This window comes from Saccopteryx bilineata, chromosome 4 (genome assembly GCF_036850765.1).
Source record: "Saccopteryx bilineata isolate mSacBil1 chromosome 4, mSacBil1_pri_phased_curated, whole genome shotgun sequence".
NCBI classification, from domain to species: Eukaryota; Metazoa; Chordata; class Mammalia; order Chiroptera; family Emballonuridae; genus Saccopteryx; species Saccopteryx bilineata.
Window position 1 is genome coordinate 24,254,536 of NC_089493.1, and position 12,525 is coordinate 24,267,060.

Here is a 12,525-nt window from a genome sequence, read left to right on the forward strand (position 1 = left end):
TTAGGAGATGGTAGCATTATCACAAAAACTTCAAGCAAGTGAGCCATGGGGGTATCTGGGAGAATAGCATCCCAGATCAAAGCAGCAGCACGTGCAAAGGCCCTGAGTTGGGAATATGCCTGGTGTGTTCAAGGAAAAACAAGGAAGCCAGTAGGGTTGGACGGACATAAGAAAGGAGAATAGTAGGAGATAAGGTGTCACAGTAATTAGGTTCGATACGAAAAGTACTGTCCAGATTATTTTAGCCACTTTAACAACATGGCTTTTACTTCAAGTAAGAAGGAAGCAATTGAAGGGTTTTGAGCAGCATGACATGATCTGACACATATTAGAAGGTTGTGGAACCTGACCGGCGGTGGTATAGTGGATACAGCATCAGCCTGGGATGCTGAGGACCCAGGTTGGAAACCCCAAGGTCGGCAGCTTGAGTGTGGTTTCATCTGGCTTGAACATGGTCTCACCAGTTTAAGTACTGGGTCACTGACTCGGCTGGAGCCCCCTGGTCAAGGTACATTTGAGAAAGCAATCAATAAACAACTAAGGTACCGCAACTATGAGTTGATGCTTCTCATCTCTCTCCCTGTCCCTCCCTTCCTCTCTCTTTCTCTCTCTCTCTCTCTTTTCCTCCCCTTCTCTCAAAAAAATTAATTGCATATAAAGTTAAAAAGACTGACTATGACTATAACAAAAATTGTATTTTTCATGGAAAATCAGGAAATTTTTTTGTGTAAGGTTAAAGATTATATTCTCTTGTTCAGAATATAAGTGAGTAGTATAGTGATGGAGTAATTTTCAACTCTGTCCACACAGAGGATGGAGAGGCGCGTGAGAGGGATGAAATCCGGCATGACAGGCGGAAAGAGAGACAGCATGACCGGAACCTTTCCAGGGCAGCTCCTGATAAGAGGTAGGTGCTGTCTGACATAAATACAAATTATGGACACTGGCCTTTGTGACCCTTTTAGAGAGGAGGTTTAGTCCACTAATCCCAGTTTTGCTTCTCTTTAGTTTGATAATTTAAATCAGCACTTATTTTCTTGCACTTAACCACTTACCTTGTCTTAGCAGAATTGGCTGTCCGTGGAAGTAATCTTTTCTTCCCTCACCCTGTAGCATCAGCTAGAATTGAGAATAATGGGGATATAGAAAAGAAAATTCAGATCATGTTTGTGAAAAGAAGGTAATGGATAGGACTGTTCTGGTCTGTTCTTGCTCAATTTCAGATGGAGAGACAAATTATGTGCCTGTTCCTCTAGCCCGGACATAGGCTGCGATGCCTTTATTGAGATCCTTTTACCTGCAGAGGACTCTAGAGTACAACGGGGGAGAAAGTGCGTTTTGTATGAAGTGAAAATCGGCCTCTTCTCATGAGCAGTTTCACTTAAAATTTAGAAAGGCAGAGCTGTTATATAAAATGACTTGGGAAAATCAACAGAACACTTTGTTTAAAATTAAATAGTTGGCATACAGACAAAAGCACTCTTAGTAAATACAGACTTGTATAGAACAAACTAAATCCACATATGAGGACTTGGAATAAAGTAGGGATTGGTGAAGTTTGTGGTTCACCAAAGGCTGATGACTGACATAGCTGAGAAGTGCAGGTGAAATTCTGGCTGCAGATTAAATGCAAATGTGAAACCATCTTTCCAGATGAGCAGTAGCTGATACCATCTTTTTTTTTTTTTTTAATTCAAATCTTAAACATGAAATAGAAGATTCCTGCTGGTGGGGCTCTTTGTTGTTCAATGGCATATTTCATCTCCTGGATAAGTGAAGGCATGGAATAGCGAAAATCTGAATTTAGAGTTGTGGGTAAATGTACAGTGTGGAAGGAAGAAGAATGGAATGTGAAAGTGTGCAGTTAACTTTTGGTCTGATTCCTAAGCTATAAAAATCAAAATGGCTCCTTACATAAATTGGGCCCTTAAAACTAGTAAAGTAGCTATGAGAATTGATAATGTAGAAGCTGTAAACCCGTGATTGGATGAAAATCAGATTGTCTATAGAAATCATTTTAAGATCTGACTTTCTATTAAAATAAATGAGGACAGTTACCATGGTTTCATTGTGATGTAGATTGCATTACATACTGAAACAGCCAGGGAATTAATCTGAATGTCGAAATCGTACTGAGTAATCCTGTCATTGACATGTTTTCCTCACCATTCTAATAGGATAAACTTACTAAATGTGGTTAGGTAAAAAAACCTGATTCTAGCTTATTGAAAGTGATTTATATGATACATCTAATTTATATCTAGTTCCTCCCCATCCTCATATAACAGAAAATAGAGAACATTGCAACTTCATATCTTAGCATGTGTTATAACAGGTGTCTCCAAACTTTTTACACAGGGGGCCAGCCAGTTCACTGTTCCTCAGACCGTTGGAGGGCCGGACTATAAAAAAAAACTATGAACAAATCCCTATGCACACTGCACATATCTTATTTTAAATTAAAAAAACAAAACGGGAACAAATACAATATTTAAAATAAAGAACAAGTAAATTTAAATTAACAAACTGACCAGTATTTCAATGAGAACTATGCTGCTCTCACTGACCACCAATGAAAGAGGTGCCCCTCCCGGAAGTGCAGTGGGGCCGGATAAATGGCCTCAGGGGCCGCATGCGGCCCGCCGGCCGGCTGTAGTTTGGGGACCCCTGGTTATAAGGTGATTGCTCGTATTAAAGACTTCTGTGTCAAGAGTGAGTCTCTTAATTCTTTTCAGACAACAGGAGGGCCTAATTATAAAACCCTATCTCTTCTAATCATCTATCGGAAATGCTATAAGGGCTGCATTATCAGGGGAATGTATGTTCACAAAATGTTAACAGGACGTGTTTATTTCCTTTGTTTCTGAGATTAGTAGTATTTTTAAATTGAAATTCAGCTTGTCTGTGAAGAGTTTTCAGTCAGTGACATTGTATTTCAAAACAGGTCGAAACTGCAGAGAAATGAAAATCGAGATATCAGTGAGGTCATTGCTCTTGGTGTGCCCAATCCTCGGACTTCCAATGAAGTTCAGTATGACCAGAGACTGTTCAACCAATCCAAGGTACAAGAGAAATAGCTTCAGTGTTGATATGAATACCAATCCTGCCTGACCTGTGGTGGTGCAGTGGGTAAAGCGTCCACCTGGAATGCTGAGGTAGCCGGTTCAAAACCCCAGGCTTGCCTGGTCAAGGCACATATGGGAGTTGATGCTTCCTGCTCCTCCCCCCTTATCTTTCTCTCCCTCCTCTCTAAAAATTAATAAATAAAATATTTTTTAAAAAAAAGTACCAATCCTCAGGGAAAAGCAAATGAACATTTCATAGATGTGTATCAACCTAAGGTATGCTGGCATGGAGACAAAAAAAATCAGAAGTCTTATGTTGTGACGTAAGAGACCAGTAAGATAGAACTGCCCTGATTTTGACCTCTTACTGTTGGCTAAAATTTGAGACAGTAGTAGAAAATGGAAGATACTAGGTTATAAAACTTCATTCTGGTATAGTATTCTTTTATTTCCAAAACAGCCAGTGACCTACTAAAGTATCTCTTGGGTTTTATTGTTGATCTTTGAAAAAAAAAATTTTTAATGCTATTGAAACACATAAACTTGGGATCTTTAAAAAATGAAACTGTAAAACTAGTCAGAAATCTAATTTCTATTGCCAGTTTTCACTAACTAGCTAGGACACATTAAGCCTGAAGAAGTACCTTTGTGTTTTAATTCACTTAACATTGATTATTTACTCTGCATAAGTGAGTGACATCATAGATGTGCCTTTGCCCTCAAAGAACCCTCAAGTCAAATGGAAAAGACACATATATAAATATAAATGAAGACAAGGCAGACTGTGGTAAGAATATAGAAGTATTAAGTTCTACTGGCATACAGAGGAGAAAATTTTGACATGCAGGTTTTAAGATCTGAAGGTAGCATTTGAGTAAGCTCTTCTAGTTAATAAGTGACAGGGTATGTTTTATATTCCCAGCATTGTTCACTGTATGGTCTTACTTAATCCTTACAAAAACCCATGAAGTCACACTATTATTACCTCTAAAGATGTGAAAATTGTGATGTAGAGGTTTAGCTAGTAACTGATGGAATTCAAATTTCAAACGTAGGCCATCTTAATTTCCAAAGCTTGTGTTCTTAACATTATGCAATGGCATCTTACCACTCTGAGCAAATGGTGTTAGGTATGTAAATTCCATATAAGCAAATATTTGACAAAACCTCTTACAGGTTTAGGCTGAAACTACTTGAATGTTGTGATGAAAATTTTCCTAAATATATTAAAAAGTTAGTTTATGGTTAACTTAAGATTTTCATTGAGAGCCCTGTTATCTCAAACTATAAGTGATGTTCTCAAGCAATTGAGAGGTATATTACTATTCTAAATGGCATCTGGTGTTTTAGTTCTTCTTGCTACTATGTCTCTACAAATTGAAATCGTCAAGTACCTGCTTATACCAGTATCCCCAGTTTTAAGGACTACTTTGCTAAAGTAGTCAAACTTGTTAATGAGCACCTACTGTCTTCTATTTTTCCACAGGGTATGGACAGTGGTTTTGCAGGTGGAGAAGACGAAATTTACAATGTTTATGATCAAGCCTGGAGAGGTGGTAAAGATATGGCCCAGAATATTTACAGGCCCAGTAAAAATTTGGACAAGGACATGTATGGTGATGACCTTGAAGCCAGAATAAAGACCAACAGGTACCAAGCAAACTGCTCAGTTTCGGTGTTTGCACCAGTGAAAACCAAGTAGTTCATAGTCCTTTCTTTTTTTCCCTAGATTTGTTCCCGATAAGGAGTTTTCTGGTTCAGACCGTAGGCCAAGAGGTCGAGAAGGACCAGTTCAGTTTGAGGAAGATCCTTTTGGTTTGGACAAGTTTTTGGAAGAAGCCAAGCAGCACGGTGGCTCTAAAAGACCCTCAGACAGCAGCCGCCCCAAGGAGCATGAGCATGAAGGCAAGAAGAGGAGGAAGGAGTAGACCACACCCCTCTTCAGTGAATGGACGCTCTTCCATAACCCTAATGACGCAAGTCATATGGGGAACACTTTGTAAATGGGCCAGGTGAAAACCAAATCTGGGCATCAGACCCCAGCACTACTTTTTATTACAGGAGAAAGGGGGATGGAAACTTCTGCTTTGAACTAGTTTTTTTAAAGAGGGGTTGTGTATATCCTTCTCCCACCTTTGGCATTTGTAGACCATACTGCCCCACACACGAAGTTATGGCCACTTCCTTTTGTTTGACGTTAGTACTCTGGGGTTAATATTTTATGTGAGAATGACTGCTTCTGAGTAAAGCCGCCCCACCCACAGTGTGTACAGGATGCTCCCATATTGGAACTGACCGGCCAAATGATGTTTGCCCCTGTTGTGCTCTGGTTCCATTTGGAGGGGAAAATAAGCGCTTGCTTCGTGCACCTATTTGTTTCAAATAAAAACATTTAGACAAAATTTTCAGTTTTGTGACTTTATTTATTAGGCAGGAAAAGTCTCAAAAATCTTTCTCTTCGTCAGATGTTTGATCCCCTTGTAAAACTTTGGGTCTCCGAGCTTGAACATGAAGCTAAAGAAAAATCAAATCAGCACGGTAAGAAAGGCAATGCTTGCAAAAACATTAAAACTGAATACAGTCAAGAGGATGTTCTTTGTAAGACTCCCTGACCTTCAATTAAGATTTGTAAATCAGGCCTGACCTGTGGTGGTGCAGTGGTTGGAGTGTCGACCTGGAATGCAGAGGTTGCCAGTTTGAAACCCCAAATCTACCTGGTCTAGCCACATGCGAGAAGCAACACTGCAGGTTAATGCTTCCTGCTCCCCCCTTCTCTCTCCTCCCTCTAAACAAGAAAATCTTTAACAAAGAAAAAATTGCACATATGTTGGTTTGACCCCAGGTCACAGAGTAAGTGGAAAAGCCAGGATTTCAACCCCGGACTTGTAACTGTTTCCAACGTTGGATGTTACGGATGCTCGCTAACCTTTACGGGGCTTTCCTTCCCTCCCAGGCCTTTTAGACCTGGGCACTTGACCACCACAGCCCTTAACAGATGTCCCCAAATCCCTTCCAGTCCACGCTTCTGACCTATTTAACTGATACAGAAAGTTCATGACGCGATACAGAGAAATATTTACCTTTACTCCATCAATAACATGATTGTCCTGTTGCAGTACATTCTGAAGTTCTTCTTCTGAAGAAAACTGAATCCAACCCATACCTTTGTGAAAGCCAGTTTCTTTGTCCTAAAAATTCAAAATTTAGGAAAATAATCATGAACTTTAGAAAGTTTCCGTGAGCTCCAAATGAAACTTAACCAACTTTTCTTTTGCCAAAACTGGATAAGACATTTTAATGAATGTCAAAAACCTTGCTTTAATACATATTCACTCCTAGTTACCCAGAGCTTAATCCTTATGTTAATCTCTTTTTCTGCTGCCATCAGAAAAAGTAAAATATGAGAAAGCTTTCTGTGCCATTCTTAATACAAACCACACTAAAAGCAACAGTCAAGGGAAATTCTGATCACATAAAGAAGTACTCTTCCTGTTTCTAACTTCCTCACTTCTAGAAATGAAATTTAAGCTTCAGAACCTTGTTATATCTCTGGTCATTTCTGAGACCAATTATCCTTATCACTACCACTACCATTATCATTGCTCCTAACAATATGAAAAAAGCCTGACCAGTGGTGGCACAATGGATAGAGTGTCGACCTAGACACTGAAGTCCCAGGTTTCAAACCCCATGGTTGCCAGCTTGAGTGCAGGCTCATCATGCTTGAGCAAAGGCTCACTGGCTTCAGCATGGGATCATCAACAGGATCCCATGGTTGATGGCTTGAGCCTAAAGTTCACTGTCTTAAAGCCAAAGATTGCTGGCTTGAGCCCAAGGTCGCTGGCTCGAGCAAGGGGTCACTGGCTCGGCTGGAGCCCCCCCCCCCCCCCCCCGCATGTATGTATGATAAGCAATCAATGAACAACTAAAGCAGTGGTCCCCAACCCCCAGGCGGCAGACCAGGTACCGGTCTGCAGAGAAAGAATAAATAACTTACATTATTTCCGTTTTATTTATATTTAAGTCTGAACGATGTTTTATTTTTTTAAAATGACCAGATTCCCTCTGTTACACCGTCTAAGACTCACTCTTGACGCTTGTCTCGGTCACGTGATACATTTATCTGTCCCATCCTAAAGGCTGGTCCATGAAAATATTTTCTGACATTAAACAGGTCCATGGCCCAAAAAAGGTTGGGGACCACTGAACTAAAGTGATGCAACTACAAGTTGATGCTTCTCTCCCTTCCTGTCTGTCTCAGTCTCTCTTGCTAAAAAAAAAGAAAAATATATACTACCCTTATTTAACTAGTTCTAGAATTGTGGTTAAATAAGACAACAGTATGACCATTACTAGAGGGAAGGGGGGTGAGGAGGTAGTTAGGGGTAAAGGGGGCTAAATACATTGTGATGGAAGGTGATTTGACTTTGGGTGGTGGGCAGACAATGCAATATACAGATTATGTATCACAGATATGTACACTTGAAATCTATATGCTCTTATTAAGCAATTTCACCCAAAAAAAATTTTTAAAGAAAAAAAAACTTTCCTACTTTCCTTTGTGTAAAAGGCAGATAATGCTTATTATTCAACCTATACATTAGCATATGTAGAAAAGAGATTGTAGTATGCTTGGATATACCCGTTCACAGTCCCTACCAGCCCTACTATGTAAAGGACAGAGACCAAGATATCTGTTCACTCAACGTACATAATCAGTCTTGTTAGAAAGTTTTATTTTACCCTGCCTCCCCACCAAAAAACCTCCAAATTCTTGGGAAGGAAGAGAGAGGTACCAAGCAAACTGCTCAGTTTCGGTGTTTGCACCAGTGAAAACAAAGTAGTTCATAGTCCTTTCTTTTTTTCCCTAAATTTGTTCCCAATAAGGAGTTTTCTGGTTCAGACCATAGGCCACGAGATCGAGAAGGACCAGTTCAGTTTGAGGAAGAGCCTTTTGGTTTGGACAAGTACTCCCCACCACCCGCTGTGAAGGAACCTATGAGAAAGCAATTAATGAACTAAGGTGCCGCAACTATGAGTTGATGCTTCTCATCTCTCTCCTTTCCTGTCTGTCCGCCTCTCCTCTCTTGCGCATGCAAAAAAAATAAATAAATAAAGTTTTTGTTTAAATCTAAGCTCTGTAACTGCAAGTCCTAAATTACTTTGTTTATGCTTTTTAAAAGGGAAATGGCAACCAAGATACAGCTGTAACTTTTTTGGATAAACTTTGCAAGAAATAAAATTTCATACTCTTCATAAAATTGTAGTTTTTAAACTTACAGAAAGAGTTTCATGTCCACAACACACATGCCTCATTCTTTTAAATCAACAGTATAAAAATCCCACCAATGGACAATTTATGTTTTTTCCAGTTATGATACTATTAAACAAAGCCGCTTTAAACATTTTGAGCACACATTTTTGTAGAATATATATTCCTAGAAGTGTAACTGGCAAATCAAAACAAATGCAAATTCTTAATTCTGATAGATTTTGCTACCCTTCAAAAACGAAGGTACCAGTTAAACTGAATCTGAGTGCCAGCTGCCCTACACCCTCACTAGTACTAGATACGAATCATCCATTCGATTTCTGAATGCGAGTAACATTAAACCAAGAGTTAAGTACTGAACGTAATTTAGGTTGGTATTTTATCATAGCCTTTTTCAGTGCCATGTGCAAAAAGGGTAGTGTTAGTGAAGCACACGCACACTCACATCACACCCTGCCAAAAACAGTAATGCTAGAAAGCCCACAAAAAAAATATAGCCCAGGGTACAGTAGAACAAATTATAGGTTGATGTCTAAACCTTCATGAGAAAGCACAGAAAATAAATATGAAAACACTTTTTTTTAAAAAAAGTACCCAACTTAATGAGGATAAAGGTGAAAATAGATATTTTCTGCCGATTAGTTTTGTGATAAAGTATCCTGTACTTTCTCCAGCCACTATTATAATGCTGTAGTAGGCAAGATTCTAAGATGGCTCCATGATCTCCATGTGTCCCACCATGTTACCCCTGTAGAATCCCTTCCCCTTGAATGTGAGTGTGTGTGTGTGTGGGGGGGGGGAGTGACATTCTTCTAACCAATAGTATATAGCAAAAGCGAAGGGACATTGCTCCCTTGATCTGGTTATATGGCAATGGTGATGGGGTGTCACTCCCATGACTATGTTATGAGACTGTCTTAGCAAACTCCCTTGCTGACTTTGAGAAAGCTGCCATGCTGGGAAATAGCCTATATAGAACCCAGGAAACAAGAAACTGCAGGCAGTCCCTAGGAGCTGAGATCGGCCTCCAGCTGAAAGCAAGCAGGAAAGCAGACACCTCAGTCCTACAGCTGAAAGATCCATTCTGCCAGCAACCCCTTGCAGGTGCTTGGAAAGCAATCTCCCACCGCGACCGAAGCCCAGGCTGACATAGGGACTGCCTCTATGTTCACTACCGCGCAGAAGACCCAGCCAGGCGGTACCCAGACTCCTCACTTACAGAAACAGAGCTAGGACATGTATGTTGGTTTGAGTCGCTAAGTTTGTTGTAATTTGTTCTGCAACAATAAAAAACTAGTACAAATGCCTAAGACAAGCTTTTTTGGTTTTTACTTTTTGCTCAGTATCACCCATAATGTTGTCAATAAAGACTGAACAGCTTCATTCCATTAGACATTCAGACAAGAGATATGCTTTGACCAAAAAAAAAAAAAGAGGAATTAAAGGATAACACTAATTACTTAAAAAGATACTCACAAAAGGTACAGTGCACTTTCGTATATGGCCAAACTGTGCAAAGTGTTCTCTCAGCTCTCCTGTAGAGGAAAACATAATAAAAGTAAATGCACTTGGTATCCTCGACCCTAGATTGTAGCTAGGAACCAAAAGGGGTTCTAGGACCTCCAAACTTCTTGTGAACATGAGCTACTCTGCATTTCCTAAAGCCTTAACATTCTTAATATTTAGGAGGCAGCTAAGGTATTGACTATAAAGCTCTAATGTAGCAGATTTGGGGAGGTGACCGGGTGGGGACATGGACAGGTACACAGCTGAGTTGACTGCAATCTTCATCCTCAGCAAATATCGAGTATCTTCATCATACCAGGTACTGTACTAAGTGCGTGGATTATAATCCCTATGAGAAGATTACATAGAAGACACGAATTAAAATACAGTGTTGCTAGCTCCATTAGAGATTGCCAGATAAAATCTCAACTTACTTGTCTTTCATAATTTAAAGTTTATACTAGGTTAAGTAGTTGGTTTTCTTAAATCAAGTTGACCCTGCCTACCCTTCCAACCTTATTCCCCATTGCTATACAGCAAAATGAAATTCTGTGTATGCATCACGTGGATTTCCTTCTTTGCATGTCATTCTCTCCACCTGACACATCAGTAATCCTATCTCCTCCTGCCTAAACGGTAACTATCCTTCAAGACCCAGGCCAAACACACCCAATGATTATTATTTTATTGAGCTTCTACTGTGATACAAGACAACATACTAGCCCTATGAGGGCTCAAACCAAAAAAAAATGACATGATCTCTTTCTCTTCTGAACTACAGTGCTTGTACTTTCTGATTTGCATTCACATTACTTATTTCCCCTAGTTCATTTAATCTCATACGTTCGACAACCGCCTACACTTGTGTTTTGTAAGTCTCCCCTCCTCTACCACTAGTGTAAACCCCTGAGTGTTGAATCCACCATGTCCACAGTGACTGATACACAGTCAGGCAATATTTGCTAAATGAATAAATGTCTAGTAATCCCTCAACAACCCACAGGACTAAATTTTTGAAGAGCTCTAATAGTCAAACCAGCTGGCAAGATCAGAATCTCACAGAGCATGTTACTAAAGGCTAAACAAAATAGTGTTAAATAGACACATTAAATAAAAGTAAACCTGATATAAAGTTTTAGAAAGCATTCACTTCCAAACCAACTAGCTCTGGAAGGTAGCCCTTTACCTACAAGCACCAGGAACAATGCCTACCACATAATAGATACTCCTTAAATATTTGCTGAATGAATGAATGAACTGAGACTATTTCTAAGTTGAATGTTATACAGACTCTTGTAGAGTTTTAAATTAGTCCAAACCTTGCACTTGCAAGATGCTGAAGAAACCCCTGAGCCTTTCCAGTTTCACAGGGCCTACGCCAGACATTCTACTGGGCTTGGTCTTCACCTGTGACATACTAAGAAGCTTATCTACACACAAGCTTATCTACAGTACTTCCCATCCTGCTATCATACCTGGGCCACAAAAGCTGAGAGAAGCATAAGTCCTGTTCTATTATTTAAGGAAGCTGATGTGATACATGGATTATCTACACAAGTGACCATAAGCAAATGTAAAATTTTGAATGGTAAAAATGTATATTGTGCCTAACCCAGTGGTGGCGCTGCAGATACAGCGTCAATATGGGATGCTGAGGACCCAGGTTCAAAACCCCAGGGTCACTGGCTTGTGCATGAGCTCATAGACATGACCATCATCACTGGCTTGAAGCCCAAGGTCGCTGGAGTGTTCAAAGGGTCGCTGACTCCATTTTATAGATGAAATTGAAGCACAATGACAAGCCCTTTCCCCAGGTCACCTTCATTAGTCAGGTCACACAACTAGTCCTCTGACCAACTGCCCAAGGGAGACCTTACAGGTTTTTCCAACTCAAGACGTAAACTTTACTCATCTCCTTTCGCCCTGCTTCTCCTACATTCTCACCACGAAATTCACCAACACTAAAAACCTAGAAGTCATGCCTCCCTTTCCCTCACTCTCTGCTCTACCCCCTTTCAAGGCAGCACGAACAGCTGTCGATTTTGTTGTGAACATAAATGGATTTAACCTCCCTTCCACCACTACCCTAGTTCAGGTCCCCCGCCTTTGCACTAAATTACTACTGAAATGGCATTTTTAGTTCGTCTCCTCGCCTTTAATCTTGCCACTTGGAATTCATTCCTGCATATTGCAAATTACAATAAACCCTTCTAAATAGTAAATCTTAAGGTTTTCGAGTAATAAGCAATTCCACCAAATCACCCCGAAAGGCAGGAGACCGTGAAAACGTGCCCAAAAGCTCAAGGGACGCCCTACAAGCTTCATTGCAAACAGAATTACTTTCTGCTCCACGGTGAGCTCAGAAGCGAAGCCAGCCTCCTACTCAAGCCACCACGCTGACTTCAGTGCTCCGCGGAGAGCAGAGCTCGAGGATCGCGTGGACCCGAACATTCCGCCCCTGCTGCGTCTCCATCACTCACTCGAGGCGGCGGTCCAGGGAATTTTTCTGACAAAAGCAACGGGTCGGCTCGTACCCGTCCGCAGTGCCATAGCGCCCCTTACCGCAGAAGCCGCCATCTTTAGAATGATTGACATCCATGACCTGTGGTCACGACCCCGGAAAAACCTGCCTGACGCGTAGCACAGAATCTGCTTCCGGGTCGCAGGGAGCCGGGCGGCGAC

At 40.6% G+C, this 12,525-nt stretch overlaps 2 protein-coding genes across 3 annotated transcripts in view; one reads left to right on the forward strand and one right to left on the reverse strand.

Annotated features, from left to right (window-relative positions):
* The window catches only part of SNW1 (SNW domain containing 1), a 28,682-nt gene extending 23,215 nt beyond the window's left edge, over positions 1-5,467 (forward strand). Inside the window, exons 11-14 of the mRNA XM_066272374.1 lie at positions 811-907; positions 2,945-3,062; positions 4,552-4,715; positions 4,795-5,467. Coding sequence (XP_066128471.1) covers positions 811-907; positions 2,945-3,062; positions 4,552-4,715; positions 4,795-4,993 — 578 coding nt within the window. The 3' untranslated portion in view covers positions 4,994-5,467. The remainder of the gene's footprint in view (positions 1-810; positions 908-2,944; positions 3,063-4,551; positions 4,716-4,794) is intronic.
* Positions 5,468-12,524, reverse strand: SLIRP (SRA stem-loop interacting RNA binding protein). 2 transcript variants are annotated; one of them, XM_066272378.1, is made up of 4 exons: positions 12,406-12,524; positions 9,814-9,872; positions 6,146-6,253; positions 5,468-5,579 (listed from the first exon to the last, which is right to left on the reverse strand). In XM_066272378.1, exons 1-4 carry the CDS (start codon positions 12,440-12,442, stop codon positions 5,508-5,510), a joined length of 276 nt encoding a protein of 91 aa, XP_066128475.1. In that variant the 5' UTR covers positions 12,443-12,524; the 3' UTR covers positions 5,468-5,507. The 2 variants fall into 2 exon arrangements, with proteins under 2 accessions (XP_066128475.1, XP_066128474.1); XM_066272377.1 differs by having other exon boundaries at positions 12,324-12,475.
* Between the last annotated feature and the right edge of the window lies 1 nt (position 12,525).

Coding starts and splice junctions, on each gene's coding strand:
- SLIRP (XM_066272377.1), bottom strand. CDS start 12,438: ATGTCAATCATTCTAAAGATGGCGGCTTCTGCGGTAAGGGGCGCTATG. Junction 9,873..12,323: donor TCCCTGGACCGCCGCCTCGA/GTGAGTGATGGA, acceptor TTTCCTCTACAG/GAGAGCTGAGAGAACACTTT. Junction 5,580..6,145: donor ATGTTATTGATGGAGTAAAG/GTAAATATTTCT, acceptor ATTTTTCTTTAG/CTTCATGTTCAAGCTCGGAG.